At 58.6% G+C, this 18,542-nt stretch overlaps 2 protein-coding genes across 2 annotated transcripts in view; one reads left to right on the top strand and one right to left on the bottom strand.

Annotated features, from left to right (window-relative positions):
- LOC140680879 (uncharacterized) overlaps positions 1-1,312 on the bottom strand; it is a 90,565-nt gene extending 89,253 nt beyond the window's left edge. The window contains exon 1 of the mRNA XM_072919766.1: positions 502-1,312. Coding sequence (XP_072775867.1) covers positions 502-1,230 — 729 coding nt within the window. The 5' untranslated portion in view covers positions 1,231-1,312. The remainder of the gene's footprint in view (positions 1-501) is intronic.
- LOC140680874 (uncharacterized) overlaps positions 1-18,542 on the top strand; it is a 989,054-nt gene that overhangs the window by 176,266 nt on the left and 794,246 nt on the right. The window lies entirely within an intron of this gene.

The raw sequence follows: 18,542 nt of genomic DNA, 5'->3' as shown, positions 1-18,542 counted from the left end.
GAGTTTGGTGTGGGATTAGTTTTTTTTGAGGTGGGAACAAACAATTTGAGGCGGGATTGAGGCTCTGTGGGTTAAAATTCATTTGTTGTCAGTGGGATGTGAGTGGTTTTGAGGTGAAAGATCGATCCCTCTTGGCTTTTGGAGAGCAGAGAGATTGAGAAGAGAAAAACATGCAGGTCAACATAAAAGGAGAAGCAGCCACGTGTGTTCCCAACATGGATGACAGGGAATGTGGGTCACCAGGGCTGTGCCCAATGTGGGTCCTCCAGTGGGGGATGGAGTTTAGCTCTTCTCGCACTCGGGGCACTCGCAGGGCTTCCCTTACCGGTGCCTCCGTTGGTGTTGGGTCAAGTGAGAGCTCTGTGAGAATCTCTTCCCACACCGGGGACACTCGTAGGGCCTCTCCCCATTGTGGATGCGGCGATGCTGGATGAGGGTGGAGTTGTGCCTGAATCCCTTCCCGCAGTCGGGGCAGCAGAAGGGCCTCTCCTTGGTGTGAACTCGATAGTGCCGGAGGAGACAGGCGCTGGTCTGAAACCCCTTCCCACACTTGGAACACTCGTAGGGCCGTTCCCCAGTGTGGATCCTCTGGTGCACGATCAGGCTGGAGCTGGTCTGAAACCTCTTCCCACACTCCCCACACTCGTAGGGCCTCTCCCCAGTGTGGATGCGCCGGTGCGTGATGAAGGTGGAGTTGTACCTGAATCCCTTCCCGCAGTCGGGGCAGCGGAAGGGCCTCTCCTCCCTGTGAACCCGATAGTGCCGGAGGAGACAGGAGCTGGTCTGAAACCTCTTCCCACACTTGGAACACTCGTAGGGCCTCTCTCCAGTGTGGGTCCTCTGGTGCACGATCAGGTGGGAACTCTGGCTGAAGCTCTTCCCACACTTGGAACACTCGTAGGGCCTCTCCCCACTGTGGGTCCTCTGGTGCAGAATCAGCTCAGACCTCCTCCTGAAGCCCTTCCCACACACCGAGCACTTGTGGGGCTTCTCCCCATCATGGAGCTGCTCAGGGACCCCCTGCTCTGAGCTCTGGCTCCATCTCCGGCCGCCTCCCCGGCCAAGGGTGGGTCTTTCCCCCTCAGATCCCCGCGATCTGCGTTTGCAGCCCCTCCTCGTGCGGGATCTCCGGGGCTTTTCCTCCCCGTCGGGTTCCTGCGCTGTGGAGCCGCTCAAAACGGCCTCTTCCACCAGGTTCTGCCGCGGGGATTTGTCCTCCCTGTTCTCCATCCTCAGCTCCTGCTCTGGGGGAGGAAGGACAAGGAGAGGCTCTTCCTCTTCCTCGCAGCCTCCCAGGGGCTGGGAATGGGAAATCCTGGTTTGGGGAAAACAAGGGATGAGCACGTTGAGTTTGAAGCTCCCTCTGTCCCAGTCCATCTCTAGAAGTCCCTGGCCACCTGGGCTCCATAAAAACCTCCCGAACACCGAGATCCAGCCCTGAAAAAGCCTCCCAGGAGTTCCCCGTCCCTGCTCCCTCCCCTTTGCTGTTCGGGGCTCCCCCCTGTCCCAGCTGCTGGGGTCACGCTTGCATTGGGGGTCCCCCTTCTCCTCGCTGCCCGCCCTCCCCAGGCTGCCAGGAGTCCCAGCAATCCCAAAAGCTCCCCCCTCTTGGCTCTCCCCATTGAGGGGTGCCGGGGCTGTTTGGGCTCCTGGGCTCCCTTCTCCCCTTCTCCCCTGCTCTGGGCTGCCGGGGCTCCAAGGAGTCCCCCCAAGGGGCCTTTTCTGCTCAGCTTCGCAGTTCTTCCTTCTCCAAACATCCCCCCAAAAAACCCAACCCAGGCACCCCCCAGGAGACCTGGCCCGAGCTCCCCCTCCCCGCTCACCTGCGGGATGGGGGGCGATGATCCCACAGGTGGGGGCTGCGAATTCAGGCAGGGCTGACCGCGCGCTTCTCTCTGCTCTGCTCCATCCGCCTTTCAACCTCCTCTTCCTCTTCCTGCCGCCCCTCCTCTTCCATCCCCCCTCCTCCTTCTCCTCCTGCCCCTCGCTATCCCCAACTCCTTCTCCTCTTCCATCCCTCTCCTTCCATACCCCCTCCTCCTCCTCCTCCCCATCCCCACCTCCCGCTCCTCCTTCATCCCTGCCCTTCCCTCCCTCCTCCTCCTCCCCCAGGAGCAGTGACACCCTCGGTTCCCGTTCTCGCAGCCCCGGCAGCCCGCGGCAGGAGCGGGGATGGAGCCGGGACAGGTCGGGATGGGCAGCGCGGGGCTCTCGGCTGCTCCCAGCCGCTGTTCCGGGGGGAACCCGGCCCGGGCCAAAGGAGAGGCAAACTGGGGAAACTGGGGGCTGCACATCCAAACTGGGGCTGCCTGGGGACCCTGCCTGGGCACTGCCGGCCCTTGGGGCTCCTCTCAGGAGATCAGGAGGGGGGAACGCAGAGAGGGCTCGGGGATGCCAGGAGTGGCAGCACTGGGAAGGACTGGTTTGTACTGGGATTGTACTGGAATCATACTGGGACCAGCTGGGCCCATGCCAGGGCAGACTGCAGTCACCCCGAGGGAGACTGGGATCGTACTGGGATCATACTGACACAGAGTAGGATCCTACGAGGGGCAACTGAGACCATGCTGGGGGCAAATGGGATATACTGGGAGTGACTGGGAGCATGATGAGGGTGACTGGGAGCAGCTGTGAGCAACTGGGATCATGCTAGGAGCAACTGGGAGGAACTGGGAGTCACTGGGTGCCTGCTGGGGATGACTGGAAACGACTGGGCTTATACTGGGATCATGCTGGCAGTGAGTGCCACGACACTGAGGCTGACTGGGAGCGGTTGTGAGCAAATGGGATCGCGCTGGAAGGAACTGGGAGTGAGTGGGAATATGCTGGAAGGAACGGGGGGACACTGTGAGAGACTGGGAGGGACAGTGAGGGTGAAAGGGGTAACTGGAACCATGTGGAGCACAACTGGTTCATATTGGCACTGACTGGGAGCACACTGGCGTCATCTCTGGATCATACTGGGAGGGACTGGACTAATACTGGGAGTGTCTGAGAGTGACTGGGAACACACCATGCACAGCATCCCTGTACTGGGGGTGACTGGGAGCAACTTGGAGCATTCTGGGAGCAAATGGCATCATACTGGGATTGACTGGGCTGATGTAGCTGGAGGCAACTGGGACCATACTGCGAGTGATTGGAAGTTACTGGGATTATACTGGGACCATACTGGGAGTGCTGGCATGTGACAAGGATCATACTGGACGTTACTGGGCTCATACTGGTGATGAAAGGAAGCAACTGGGATCCCACTTTGGGCTACTGGGAGCAACTGAGAAAAACTGGGATCATGCTGCAAGCAAACTGGAGGAATTGGGAATGACTGGATGCAGGCTGGAGACAACTGGGACATACTGGGCATGACTGAGATCATACTGGGATAACAAGCACCTTATTGGGATCACTGGGAGTGTCTGGGAATGACCACAGAGATGCTGAAGGCAACTGGGATTTACTGGGGATGTCTGTAACCTTACTGGGGTGACTGGGAACACACTGGGAACAACGGGGACCATGCTGGGGAGAACTGAGAGCGAGTGGAAGTGAGTGGGTCTACACCGGGGACAACTGGGCATGACTGGGACCATGCTGGGAGCAACTGGGATCATATGGGGAGTGATGGGGTTGATACAAGGGACAACTGGGGGCAACTGGGATCACACTGGGGAGAACAGGAAGCAACTGAAAGCATGCTGGGGGCAACTGGGATCCTACTGGATCTTACTTGGAGCAACTGGGATCAGGCTGGAAGCAATTGAGGACAACTGGAGTGACTGGGAACATGGCGGGAGCAACTGGGATACACTGGGAGAGACTGAAACCACAGTGGGGGTAAATGGGAACAACTGGAACCACAGTGGATGATAATGGGAGCAGCTGTGCCCATGCTGGATTCATACTGGGATCCTACTGGAACTGGCTGGCATCATACTGGGAATGACTGGAAGTGTGCTGGCTGTGACTGGAACCATGCTGGAGGTGACTGGGAGCAACTGGGCCCACACTGGGAGTGACGGAGTCATTCTGGGCAGGGCTGGAATCATACTGGGAGTGACTGGAACCATACTGGGGGGGACTGGGTGCAGCTGGGACCATCCTGGGAGCCACTGGGATTCCAGCAGGTGTGAATGGATCCTGGCTGGGGGTCACTGGGAGCTACTGGGCCCATGTTGGGAGGAAAATCTGGACACATTGGAAGCAACTGGGACCAACTGGAAAGTACTGGAACTGTGCTGAGGGGACTGAGACCACAAATGGGGAAACTGGGTTCATACTGGGAGCGACTGGGACCACACTTTGGGCAACTGCCAGAAACTGGGATCATGCTGGAGGCAACTGGGAGTAACTAGGAAAGACTGCGATCATTCTGAGGTCACCAGAACCTTACTGGGCCAACTGGAATATACTGGGAGTGTCTGTGACCATACTGCGGGGACTGGAACCACACTGGGAACAGCTGGGACCATGCTGGGGACAGCTGAGAGTGAGTGGGACCATGCTGAGTGGGACTGGGACTATTCTAGGGACACCTGGGATCATACTGGGAGGAACTGGGAACAACTGCAACTATTCTGGCAGCAACTGGGATCATACTGGGATCACAGTGGGAGCAGCCGGGTCCATGCTGGGTGAGACTGAGAGGAGCCAGGTCATGGAGGGTGACAGGAATCATACTGGGATTGACTGGGAGTGGCTGTGAACAACTGGAATCATGCTGAAAGTAACTGGGAGGAAGTGGGAGGGACTGGGAGCATGCTGGGAGTGACTGGGATATACTGGGAGAGACTGGGAGTCATAGGGATCATACTGGTGGTTACTGGGGTCATGTTGGCATTGACAGGGAGCAACTGGGATCACACTGGGGGACACTGGCATCATACTGGGAGTGACTGGGATCATACTGGGATTACAGTGGGTGCCAAGGGACCCTGACTGGGGGTTACTGGGAGCTGCCAGGCCCATGCTGGGAGCCAAATGCACACACACTGAGAGCAACTGGGAGCAACTGGGAATGACAGGAGTCATGCAGGTGACAACTGGGATGTACTGGCAGTGACTGGGATAAAACTGGGGGCAGCTGAACCATGCTGAGGTAACTGGGAGTGCCTGGCAAAGACTCTGGGAATGTTCCAGGCAACTGGGATGTACTGGGAGTACCTAAGAACATGCAGGTGGTGACTGGGACCACACTGGGAGCCACTGAGAATGTGCTGGGGGCAACTGGGACCCTGCTGGGGGAGACTGGGATCATACTGGACTCATATTGGGATCATACTGGGAGTGACTGGGACTATACTAGGAGCAACTGGGAGAAGTGGGAACACACCCGAGAAAAGTGGGAGCAACTGGGACTTGCTGGGGGCAAATTGCGTCAGAATGGGGAATGACTGAGAATGGCTGGGCTCATACTGGGAGAAACAGGGATCCTGCAGGGAGTGAGAGGAAGTGACCAGGGTGATACTGGGACTGACTGGGCTCATCCTGGGAGTGCCCAGGAAACTGGAAGCACACAGGGGTAGGAACTGGGCACCTGCTGGGAGCAGCCCCTGGCGGCCCCGGTACCCCCGAACCCCTTTCCCGGCCATGCCGCCCCTCCAGCCCCAGCACCCCCATTGCCGGGTGCCGGCACTGCCAGGGGTCCCCCCTCTCGGGGTCCCCGCTGGGGCTCCTGGGGCTCTCCTCTCTCTGCGCTCCCGCCCAGGGAAGCCGCGGCTCTCCCGGGGCTCCCCAAATCCGGGGTCCCCCCGCCGCTCCCGCCGCTCCCGCGCGGTCCCCACGCGGCCCCGGCAGAGCTCGGAGGGCCCGGCCGGGAAGCCCAACCCGCACCGCGGGGGGACCCGCATCCCCCCGGCCCCGCCGGGGCTCTGCCGCCACCCGCACCGGGACCCCCCAAAAACACCTCCCGGGGACCCCCGATGTCCCGAGGGCAGCTGCGGCTCGGCCTTGGAGCCCCGCCAGCTCCAAACATCCCCCCAAAAACCCCAAACCCAGGGAGCCCCGGGATATTTGGGGCCAGCTCCCCCTGCCCGGGCACCTGCGGGATGGGGGCGACGTTCCCGGGGTGCTGCGAGTTCAGGCAGAGCCGGAGCCCCGCGGTTCATCCTCCCCGCTCCTCCTGCTGCTCCCGCTGCCGCTCCGCCTCTTCCTCCCTCCTCCTCCTCCTCCCCGCAGCCGCGGGAGGGGCGGGGATGGAGCCGGGACAGGTCGGAACGCAGAGAGGGGTGGGGGGATGCCAGGAGTGACTGGGCTGTACTGGGATCATACTGGGAGCAGCTCCTGGGTGACTGATCCTACTGGGATCATACTGGGATCATACTGGGAGTGAGGAGGAGCAGCGCGGTGGCTCCAGCGCTGGGGCTGGGGGCGCTCCTGGCGGGCGAGGGGGGAGTGGGACCCCGGCACCGGGACCCTGAATCGCCATTGCCGGCACCGGGACCCCCCCTGCTCCCCTTATCCTGCACAGGGACCCCCCTGAATCCCCCATTTCCGGACATCAGGGCCCTCTGCTCCCCTTTTCCCTGCTCCCGGCCTCTAGATTTCCCGTGTGCCTGATCCTGGAATGCCTTGGAACACCTTGGACCCCCATTCCTGCCTTTCCCAGCCCCCAGCCCCACCTTTGTGCAAAGACAGAGACCCTCTGAACTTCCCCTTCCCAAACACCCCGGGTGTTCCCACCCTGGTACCCCTTTTTGGGAAACCCTGGACTCCCCTTTCCTGGGCTCAAGGACCCCTGAGACCTCCCTGCACCCCCATTCCTTAGAACCAAGACACCATTTTACCCCTTTGCCCGGCAGTGAGACCCCCCTGCACCCCCTTATCCGGCACCAACTCAACATGTTCCCATGCCACACCTCTCCCAACCCCCAGCCCCACCCTTTTCCCTGACCTGGGACCCCTGGGCCCCCATTCCTGCCTTTCCCAGCTCCCAGCTCCTCCTTTCCTCACACTCAGGATCCCTGGCACCCCCTTTCCTGGGCACAGGATTCCCTGGACACCCCATCCCAGCTCTCCCAGTCCCTGCACCCCCTTTCTTAGCCCCTGAACCTCCTTCCCAGCTCTGCCATCTCTTCATGTCCCCCCTTTCCTTGGCCTGTGGACCCCCTGGAACCCCAAACTCTCACTTTCAGCCCCCTCAGCTTCCCCAAATCTCCATGTACCCCCAGTTCTCCACTCCCTGCAGTTCCTGGAAGTGGCGCTGTCAGACCCTGGCCCGGGGGTCCCCCAGTCCTTGATTGTGGGGGACGTGGACGGGACCCCCTGCGAGCGCTGTGGCAGCGAGCGGGGCCGGATGGAGGCACAGACACCGGGGATGGGGGCGGGAGCTGAGCTGGGATATTGGGATAGCCAGAGCTGGGATATTGGGATAGCCAGAGCTGGGATATTGGGACAGCCAGAGCTGGGATATTGGGATAGCCAGAGCTGGGATATTGGGATAGCCAGAGCTGGGATATTGGGATAGCCAGAGCTGGGATGTTGGGACAGCCAGAGCTGGGATATTGGGATAACCAGAGCTGGGATTTTGGGACAGCCAGACCCTGCTCAAGGACAGGAACCGGCCCGTGGCCGACAGTGACCTGGAGACGGGGCCGGTACAACCAGAGCAGGGGCAGTGGGGGGAGCCGGGGGCTGAGCTGGGATCTGTGGGAATGGAGGACTCTGAGGGGCTGGGATGGGATCTCTGGGGATGGGGGGGATCTGTGGGGCTGGGATGGGAATCCAGGGAGCTCCAAGGGGCTCCCAGGGGCTGGGACACGACTCCATGGGTCTGTTCTCTCCTCATTCCCAGGTCTCCACACAGTGCAGGGGGTTTCCAGCTGTGACCTCCTGTCCAACAGAGTGTCCATGGATCCCACCAGTACGGCTACGAGGGCTGGGATTTCATCTCTTTCCTGCTGGGATCCGGGAGCTTTGCAGTGTCCAACAGTGCCGTCTGGATCACCCAGAGGTGCTGGGAATCCAGAGGGGTCATGGTGGAGCAGATGAAGCATTACCTGGGGCACACCTGTGTGGAAAGGCCCCCAAAATACATCAGATATGGTCGGGAGGCTCTGGAGCACAAAGGTGGATGTGGAAAGGGAAGGGCAATTCCTATGGGAATGGAGGATTCAGAAATGGGGGACTTGGGAATGCAGGAATTGCCATGGAATTTCCATGGCCAGATCTCACTCTCATCCCAGTCAGGTGAGAATTCCATGGATGGACCTACTCCCTAACCCACTGCCATGGGAATTCCATGGGGAAATGATTGGAATTGAAGACCATTGAAATGAGAGCAGTGCAATGAGAAGTAATCCCTGCTGGGATTCCATGGGACATCAATCCCAATCCTTTGCCCAGACCAGCTCTACTGTGCCTGTGGCAGCACCAGGGGAGTGCCCTGTCCCTGCCCTGAGCCCAGCACGAGCCTTTCCTTGGGTGTTCCATGCCCTGCCCGGGGCAGGAGGGCACTGCCGGAGCGGCTTTGGTGGCCCCGGGCACCCGGCTGGGCTGCAGCCACTGCAGGGGCACCTGGGGAATGTTCCAGAGCAGAGCTGAAAGCAAACAACAGTTTCTGGAGGGGATTCTGCCCCTGGGCCTGTGCTGGGAGCCCAAGGGCAACAGCCCAAAGTGCTGGGGCTCAGTGTCCCTCGGCTGTGCCCTGCCCCTGTCCCTGTCCCCTGCCCCTCAGCTGTCCCCTGTCCCTCAGCTCTGTGGGGCCGGGGTGGCAGCAGGACCTGGGGCAGCTCTGGGGAGAACAACCCTGAGCCCCAGCTGGGCCAGTTCCCCCAGCTCCCCCCAGGCCACTCCCAGCATGGGCCCTGTGGCTCCCAGTCACCCCAGTATGGTCCCAGTCACTTCCAGTTACACTCAGTGTGATCCCAGTATCATCCTGGTCACTCCCTGTGTGATCCCAGCATGATCCCAGCATGTTCCCAGGTGTTCCCATTCACCCCTATAATAGTTCCAGGCACTCCCAGTATGGTTCCAGTCCTTCCCAGTATGATCCCAGTATGAACCCAGTCACTCTCATTACGGTACCATTTGCTCCCAGTAAGGTCCCAGTCACTCCAAGTCACCCAGTATGATTCCAGTCACTCCCAGTATGATTCCAGTCACTCCCAGATAGTCCCAGTATTATTGCAGTAACTTCCTTTATGGTTCCTCTGTGATCCCAGTCACTCCTGGAAAATGCTGCCCGGGGTCCCAGGGGTCCATCTGACCCCCGGGCTGCCGCTGCCGTGGGTGTCCGGATAGCGCTGCGCTGTCAGGCTCAGCCTGTCTGGGTCCCTCGGCTCAGCTCCCAGCCACGGGCAACTTAGCGAGCACCTCTGGAGTGATTTCAGCTCTGTGAGTTCAGCTCTCAGTGATTTCGCTCTGTGCTGTTTTAATGTTTTTGCTGGGGTTACCCAAACACTGTGGCAGGCTGTGGGCTAATCCAGCCGAAGGCACACGGTACGGTGAGGAGCATCCAGGCAGCAGTGAGGACAGCACCAACAGAGACAATTTTCATCTTTGGACAAGGATGGGGCTTTTAATAGGGAATATTCAGGCAAAAGTTGTCTGATTTTCAGGAGGTCTTGTGTTCAACTCAGAGGAGTTCTTGTCACTGTTTGTGGGAGTCGTGTTTGCAGTGCCTAGGTATGGTTTCATGTTTTTCCTGGGTACCATCTTGGACCAGATGGTAGTAGAACACACACATACCCTCTACCCCAAGTAATCAGCTGGAAAGGCACAGAAATTTGATGTGTTCCTGAGTCTTTCACTAGCACTGGTGGTTTCTCAGTGAGCTTTGCCTGGGTGGTGTTTGCAAAGTAGCAAAGTATTGGCGGGTCAGGCTCTGATTTTGTGGTTCTGGTCCCCACAAGTGAGGAATGGCAGCCCCAGGCTCAGAGCCAGTCAGAAAGCCAAGCAAGTGAGAGCAGAGGGAGGGCACCCTTCCAGTCTCTCTTGGGCATGGCCACAAAACAGCCCCTGCTGCTTCTTCCTCCGCCTGTGTTTGGGCTGTGCTGGTGGCAGAGGCAGCCAGGCTGTGCTCTGCCTTCCAGAGCCTGTTGGGAGTGGGCATGAAAAGCGCTGTGTGCACAGCAGACAGGCCTGGAAGGTGCTGGCAAGAGCGTCCTGCGGGAGCAGGGCTCTGGGCTCTGGCTGGGAACAGCCTGGTCTTGGTGCCGTGGGCGCAGGCAGGAGTTGAGGCAGGTGAAGAGGCAGTGAGCAGCTTGTGTTTGTAGAGGGCCTGGGGCTGCACGTCTGAGCCTCCACCTGGAAAGGCACTTGGGGGAATAGGAGCTAGAGCTGGAGTGCCTGTCCTGAAAGGACATGAAGTCCTTCAGCCTTGCCAGCGTTTCCTAAGGGTGTGTTGGTGTTGAGCAGAAAAGCTGCACATTTGGGGAAATGCCTTTGGAGGACAGGGGCTTGCTTCTCAAGGAAAGTGCTTCCCAGGGAGCTCCCAGTGAGGCAGGTGCAAGTGTCCCCCTTTGGCTCTCTGTGCTCCTTTCAGTCCTTGAGGCCCGCTGCACTTGGCAGAGGGGCAGGGCAAGGGAGAAGGCTGTGAAGAGCAGGTTTGGCATCCACCTGGACCTGCAGAGACCAACCCAAGCACCTGCAGCAGCGTGTGTTACCCCTCCTTTGGACAGAGGGGTGAGCAGAACCATCTCTGTCCATCTGTGAGCCCCAGAGCTCTCTGTGGGAGCTGTGAATTAAAAGGCCTTTACACACTCACGTTTCACATCTTCCCTGTCTGCTGTGTTTCAGCTCTTGGCAAGATGCATTTGCCTCCTGCTTGCTGGGAGCTGCTGTGGCCCAGGGCCAGCACAGACTGGGCTGGGTGGGCCAGGCAGTGTGGTGGAGAGTCTTGGCTGATCTTGGTGTGTGCCTGGCCTCAGCAAAGGCTTGGAAGGTTTGCCTCCCAAATGTCCTGCTCACTGGCTCTCCCTGTGCATCTTGGAGAGCACAAGGGAGGCATTTCTGGCAGCTGGGCATCAGCAGGCCTTCCAATGGGGGCGTGTTGTGGAGCGAGCCCAGCTGAGATACCCTGAGAGGAGCCCAGGGCTCCTTGCTCCTCTCTGCTGGCCCGTGAGCGTCTGTCTGCTCTCGGGATGGCCCTGGCTGTGTCACGGGTGCTGCGTGGGCACGAGACAGCCGCTCCTGTCCCGCTGGGTCCCAGCAGTGCCTGGCAGCCGTCCTGCATCCACGTCAGGATGCTGGCCAAGAGAGGCCCTGGAAGCTGAGGCAGCTGATTTGAAGCTTTTGCAGGTGCCAACAGGTCAAGGCAAACAGTGTTCCCTCAGGATACAGCATTCCTGAGGGGCTTCCCCAGAGCTGCCTGATGCCACCCACTCCTTGTGGCACCAGTTGCTTTCCTGTGGAAGGTTCTGCCTTCCCCAAGAGCACAGAGGGAGCTGGAGAAAGAGCTTGCCAGGCTGCTCTCCATCCTTTACCAGCAGCCCTGGGTGAGCAGAGTAGTCCCAGCTGAGCACAGATGTGCCAATGGAAGAGCCGTGCACAGGAAGGCTCAGAGGGAAGGATGATCCAGGATCCATAGGCCTGGCAGCCTGAGCTTGCTCCAGGGGAAGGCCTTTGGGCAGATCCTCCTGAGTGCCATCCCACGGCACATGCAGGGAACCAGGGCGTCTGCTGGAGGGTGGGAAAGCTCTGCAGAGGGACAGGGACAGTTGGGGGTTCTGGTGGGGTGTTGGGGGCTTCTGTGTGGGAGTTTAGGGGGTTGGTGTTGGTGGGGTGTTGGGGAAGGAGTTGTCTGGGAGGTGAGAGGTCTAGGCTGGAATTTGAGTCACTTTGAAGGCAGCATCTGTGGTTTGGCACAGCTTTGGTTACAGAGGGCTCAGCTCTGTATATCTGTGAATATCTGTGACTTTTCCTCTTCATGGTCCTGATTCTCCTGCAGGGAACAAGGGGGGAGAGCTGTACTTTACTGGCCACTTAGATATCTCTACCAGGGGGAGGATTAGCCCTTTTTCCTTCTGCTCGTTTCTTTGGGTTACTTTTGTACCACTGAGTGGACTTCCATTTCTTGAGAGCTTTTATTCCTTAAGAGAATTAGGACACTATCATCCCTTCATAGAAAACCATTTGCAAACCAAAGAATGTCCCTTGGTTTTCCCCTTTTTTTGTGTAGTGTTCTGTTCTGTAAAGTGACCCTCAGTGGATGAGGTTAAGGCAAATGAGTTGCTGCTTTGAGATGGGAAGCAAAATTCCAAATCTTCATCCCCTCAGGCCATCCCAATTAATTTGGGAAGTTTGCACCATTTTGGAACTACTTGAGTTGTGCAACGGGAGTAAAACTTTCCTGAACTGAGGATTCTTACTTGCCAGATTCTTCTGTGCCTTTGCTGCTAAGGTGTTTTTGTGCTGAAAGCAATAACTTCAACGAGAAAATAATTTCAGCATGGGGTAAGAGCTTCTGACAGAGACCAAGTGTTGCCAGCAGTTGCTCCAGGTGCTCCTGCCAACAGCCCCTGCAGGCAGGAGCACAGCCCCCAGTGCACGTGGGTTTGGCTCCCTCTGGCACAGAAGCCCCCAGGGGCACAGGTCTCTGGGGCAGGAGACGGGCACCGGTGCTGCCAGGGCTCGGGGGTGGCAGGTCTGCTTGGGCAGGGACTGTGCCTCACCTGCTGGTGTCAGCGCTCCCCGGGCCCCAGGGTCAGAGCAGCATTCCTGCCCTGGCCCACAGTTCCTTGTGTGTGTCACACCCGCGGGTTTAGGATGGCCACAGGCCAGGACGTGTCCCGAGGAGGCCGTGGCAGCTTCCATGGAAGGTCCCGTTCCCTTCCCGCCGCGGCTGCGTTGGCAGCCCTGGGGGCTCCTGCTGCTCTGAGCCCGCAGAGCAGGGCAGCGTTTGCTGATGGTCTGAGCCGTTCCTAAAGATCCTGTTGGGCTGTCTGACACACCTGGGGCAAGGCATTCCTTCCAACCTGGGCCACTTTGGGGGGCTGGGGGTGGCCCCAGGGCAGGTGGCAGAATGTGCAGGGGCCCTTTGTGACACGCTGCAGCATGGTCACCGTGGAATGGAACGGGACAGGGTATCCAAGGGCCCTTTGTGACACGCTGCAGCATGGTCACCGTGGAATGGAACGGGACAGGGTATCCAAGGGCCCTTTGTGACACGCTGCAGCATGGAACGCAGCCGAGTGTCCAAGGGCCCTTTGTGACACATGGTGACACAGGAGCTGGTGGTGACAAGAGCACACCACAGTGCTCGGTGCACGCGACAGGACAGGACAGAGCAGTGCTGTGAGGAGCCCCTGCACAGCGCACTCGTTCGTGTCTGACCCAGAGCTTTTCCGAGGTGTTATTCCTGCAGCTGACCTCGAAGCCAGACCACAGGACTTGCTGACCTGTGGCCTTCCCGAGGCTTCTCTTCTGCAGGTGCCCTCGAGGGCAGAGTGTGGGACTTGGTGCCCCGGAGGCATCTCCCATCCCTGCTGCCGGTGCCCTCGAGGCCAGAGCACCATCCTTGACAGGAGTCTCCTGTCCTTGTGGCAGGAGCCCTCGCAGGACTTGCTGTCCTGAGCCTTCCTGAGGCTTCTCTCTTGAAGGTGCCTTCCAGGCACGAAAGCAGGACTTGCTGACTCGGAGTTTTCTGAGGCATCTCTCCTGCAAGTAGCCACAAATCCAGTCACTGACATGGAGCAGAGAGCCCCAAGAGTGCCCAAGCTGGCCTGGGGGGAGGAAGAGGAAGAAGGCCCTGGAGCTGCCCCTGCACACGAGACTGTGACACGGCACCAGAGTGCGAGGCACAGCTCCGGGTGCTCCCCGTGAACCTCAGCTCTGGCACCACTGTCTGCCCCAAGCTTCAGGGGCTGCAGGGGGAGCCCGGCTGGGCTCTGCCCTGGGGCCATCCTGCAGGGACAGCTGCACACAGGGAGCATTCCCTGCCACAAAGAGCCAAGCCAGGGCTGCGGGCAGCTGCTCCAGCCCCGACTGCACTGCTGAGTGCTGTGCTCTGGGGCTGGGGCTCCCCGCACAGGGGGACTGCACTGGTGTGCCAGAGGAGACAGAGAAGCTGCAGCTTCAGCCTAACTGAGGTGGGTGCGTGGGCTGGGAAGAGTGGGGAGGCTCAAGGGGTTCACAGAGCTCATCCTGCTGCAAGGACAAGGAAAAGGGAGTGGGAACTCAGCAGTGAGGAGAGCTGGGGGCTGGAGAGCAGCTCTGAATGACACTAAAATCCCACCAGACCTCTGAGACATTGCTGCTCCTCTGCCAGTGACAGGATGAGTCCCTAAGCCTGGGGCTCGCCCTTCCTCATGGTGAGGGGCACCAAGGAAGGCAACAGTGTGATGGAGACTGGAATGGGCTGGGAGCTCACTGGGGGAAAATAGGGAGCAGTTGGGAAGTAAAAGGCAGGTGGGGGAGAGAACAGTTCAGAGAAGGGCTGAGCTACAGCTTGAGCAAGCTGCAAAACGTCATTTGGGGTCATCCCAGATTGATTTCATTTCAGAAGTTATTGAACAAGTATATGCTTTGAGTGGTGCCATGTTTTACCTTGGAGGTGTACACTTTGCAAACTTGAGCTGTGCTGCTGAAATGCTCAAGCAAGTCTGTGCTGCAGGTCACCCCATTTCTCCTTTGGCTGATTGCAGCCCGGTGCTGAGCTCCAGTAGAGCCCTGGCAGAGCCCAGAGCAGCCTCAGCACCCGCAGAGCCCGGCTGCAAGGAGAGAAACCAGAAAGCCCCGTCAGCTGAAGGCTCCTGTCCCCTTGTCCCAGCCGACCGCGGTGCCCCGCACTTCCTGATCCAGACTTGACCACACCTGGAACGCTTCCTCTACAAAAACTAACAAGAAATTATTGAAAATAGATTACAGACAAATAGGGCAACAAGAAAAAGGTAAAAAATCTGATCTCTGTCAGGGGCTTAAGGAAGGCCCAACCCCTGCATGCCAGGGAAAAACCCACCATGGGTGAGGGAATCCCAGGCTTTCTCCCTTCCCCTGCACTGCCCCCATGGTGATCCCAAAGCAAACAAGGGCAGTGGAGCAGCCCAAGCCCTTCCCTGCCTGCAAAGCAAAGCAGCCCCTGCACAGGCTCTGCAGTCCCACCTCTGCTCCCACCATGGGGGTTTGTTTGTGTCGGGCTGGCTGCCCCAGCCCAGCCCCACCCGGGGCACGGTGGGTGCTGGGGGCTGTTGGCAGGGCCAGGAGCCCACTCCCATTTCGTACCCACCCCAGCCCATGCCCCCAGCCCTGCCAAAAGCAGCCTGGCAGCCGACTGAAGGATCAGCTGCATCCGCCCCAGCAAAGGGGGAACCTTTGGTTCCCGGCCAGGCTGAGCAATACCCAAATCTGGGAGCATCCCCCTGTGTGTGGACCCATCTGCAAATTCCCTGTGGAACCTGGCTTTAAAGGAGATGTCAGAATCAAAGTCCACCATCTTCAGCCTGCCGGTGGTCAGGTGGAGCAAGAGGTTGTCATCCTCGACGTCATCCTCGCTGCCCCCAGCAGCAGCAGGGCCCGACCCAGCTTTGCTTCCGAGATCAGACGAGACCGGCCGCTCTCAGGGCGGTGTGCCATGGGCACCTGCAGCCCCTCAGCAGCGCCCTTCAGCCCACCACACCACCCTCCGGGCACAAGCCCAGAAAACCACGGGGGCTCCGCACGGCCAACAGGGCCAGCCCTGCCCACAAGAAAATCTAGAGCCAGACCCGAGCCCACAACACACACACAAGGGATAGAAAAAAAACAAGGCCCATGTCTAGGTTTGAAAAGACAGGAGTCTGTGAAGGAAGGCAAAAGCCTCCTGTGAAATGGAAAAGGTAAACACCCTCACTCCAAATTACCACAATTTAACAAAAGGCTCTCAGGCAAAGATATGGGAATAGGAATAACAGTTCCTTACCAGGAAAAAAACTAAATAAAAATAATAATTTAAAAAATGCACTTAGTACAAATGAAACTATTGATGGAGGCAGAAACCTGACACCCTGATGAGTCAGGGTGTTGGTAGTAGTCCAGTTAAAATGGTGGCTGCTCCTCCTGGAGTGGCAGATGAAATGCTGCTGAAGTGGTGATCTCTAGAAGAGTGGAGTTTTCTCTGAAGGTCTGGTAGTAGCTGGGCCTGGTCTTCCTCTAGGAATTCAGCAGAGAAGAAGCTGGTGGGATGAGGTTCTGGGGGTCCTGGTGGGCACTGGAAGGGAGTTTGGGGGTACTGGGTGTGACTGGGAGGGACTAGAGTGAGCCTGGAGGAGCTGGATGGAGATTGGGGATGGAAAAGCAGAGATTGGGATGAGGTTGGTTGTGCTGGAAAGAGACTGGGAGGTGTTTGGGTGAGTCCTGGTGGGGCTGAGAAGGGACTGAGAGAGGGTTTAGGCGTACTGGGGTGGTGGGGGGAGACTGGAAGGGGGTTGTGGGATTCTGAAAGGGATGGGAGAGGCTTTGGTGGGTCCTGGGGAGGTGAGGAAGGGATCAGGGCAAGTTTCAGGGGGTCCTGGGTGGACTGGGAGCAATCAGGAGGGTGCTTGGAGAGGCTTGGGGTGTCTGTGAGAGGTTTTGGGGGGTCCTGATGCCTGCAGACCTCCAAGAGCTGCCGCTGGACGCCACCAGCAGCAAGATGCAGACGGGGATCAGGGACTACGAGTTGGGCTTTGTCTTCCTGGTGCTGGGGCTCAGCTTCTACCTGTGCAAGTGGGTCAAGGGGGGTCCCGGGGGTCATGTCCCCTCTCCCCAAGACTGTGGGTGCTCCACCTGGGGCCCCCAGCCCGGTGTCACCCCCTTTTCTCTGCCCACAGAGCTCCTGAGCCGCCGGCGGCCGCAGAGCTTCCCTGTGGCCTCGGCCCCAGCCGGGATCCCCCGCTCCATCCCCACGCTGATTTTGGGGGGTCCTGTGTACCCCCAGCCCTGCTGTCACTCTGCCCCTGCCCGCCTGCTCCCAGTGTTCCCAGTAACGCTTCCCAGTTAAACCCAGCCCAGTTTATGGGGGGCACTGGGGAGGGACTTGGGGGGACCCCACGGCGGGGCCGGCACTGGGCAGGGAGGGCGGGGTCCGGGTGGGGAACACTGCCTGCTGCGGGTCTGCCCGGCAACTGCTGAGTCATCAGCGCCGCTCTCTCTGATTGGCTGACTCGTGTCCACCGCATTCTCTCATTGGCTGAGGAGAGGCCCGGGAGTGCAGAGAAGGAACGGGAGAGATCCCGCCCCGAGCAGCGGCACGGGGACAACAGACCCAGCCCGGGCACAGGGAGGGAATTTATTACCAACCAAACCACGGCAGCACGAGGAGAAGGGAAAGAAATCCCTCCAACACCTTCCCCCCACCCAACGGGGATCACCCACAACAGGGTTATCCACCAGGGAGAGACGGGGACATCCGAGATTAGACCAAAGCCAATTTTATTGTGTGTACCAGGTGTTTATACAGGGATTTACTTGTAGGGTGCTTATATAGGGCTCTGTTTTTGGTAACAATTTCCCATTGGTTACACATTCCTCATGACATGAAATCACCTGGTAACATTATTTTATCACAAAGTCTCACACCACGTTGCTTGGTCACTTCTTGCCCAGGGAGACTTAAACTGTGTCGGTGTCTCCCACAGTTTCTGCTCAGTCAGGCCTCAGATATCGGGCCCCTTTATCAGCTCCATTGCTTTACTCTCTGTTTTATTCCCCATACGGGGGCACCAGGGCTCTGCCCAACGGGGGTCACTGGGGATCATCCAGCCCAGATCCTCCCATGGGGGATGGAGCTGGAGCAGCGCACCAAGCTCTTCCCTCACTCTCTTCCCTCACTCCAAGCTCTTCCCTCACTCTCTTCCCTCACTCCAAGCTCTTCCCTCACTCCAGGCACTCACAGGGCTTCCCTTACTGGTGCCTCCGTTGGTGCTGGGTCAAGTGAGAGCTCTGTGAGAAGCTCTTCCCACACTCCCCACACTCATAGGGCCTCTCCCCAGTGTGGATCCTCTGGTGCACGATCAGATGGGATCTCCAGCTGAAACCCTTCCCACATTCCAAGCACTTGTGGGGCTTCTCCCTGCCATGAGGCTTCTCCACCAGCTCCGAGCTCCGGCTGGATCTCCGCCCGCCTTCCTGGCTCAGGGGGGCTCTTTCCTCCCCGCAGCTCCCTGGGCTGGGTTTGCAGCTCCTCCTCCTGCAGCATCTCCGGGGCTTTTCCTCCTCCTCCATCCAGACACGCCCAGGGAATGAAAAATCCTGGTTTGGGGAAAAAAACAAGAGGAGAGCACCTTGGACTGGAGGTTCCTCCTTGCCCAAGTTAATCTCAGGAAGTCATTGGGAATCTTGTGTCTGTAAGAACCTCCAAACCACCAAGATTCAGCCCAAAAATCCCACAAACTTCAAGACAAAGATCAAAAACTCCCCAAACATCACAAGTCAGCAAAAACCTCCTCCAAAACATAAAGATTCAGCTGCCACATAAAACCAAAGATCCAAAATTTAGCCCAAGAAAGCTCAGAAACACCAAGATTCACCCCGTGAAAATCCTGGATCCCCCTTCACAGTCACCTGCTGCGTGTGAGGGGAGCAACGCTCCTGGGGCTGGAGGGAGGCTGCAGATACAGGGAGGGGTGAAACCTTCTGCTGCTTCCTCTTTC

Source organism: Taeniopygia guttata, chromosome 30, assembly GCF_048771995.1.
Source record: "Taeniopygia guttata chromosome 30, bTaeGut7.mat, whole genome shotgun sequence".
NCBI classification, from domain to species: domain Eukaryota; kingdom Metazoa; phylum Chordata; class Aves; order Passeriformes; family Estrildidae; genus Taeniopygia; species Taeniopygia guttata.
The sequence above is the reverse complement of the archived record's forward strand: the minus strand, read 5'-3'. Positions and strand labels throughout refer to the sequence as shown.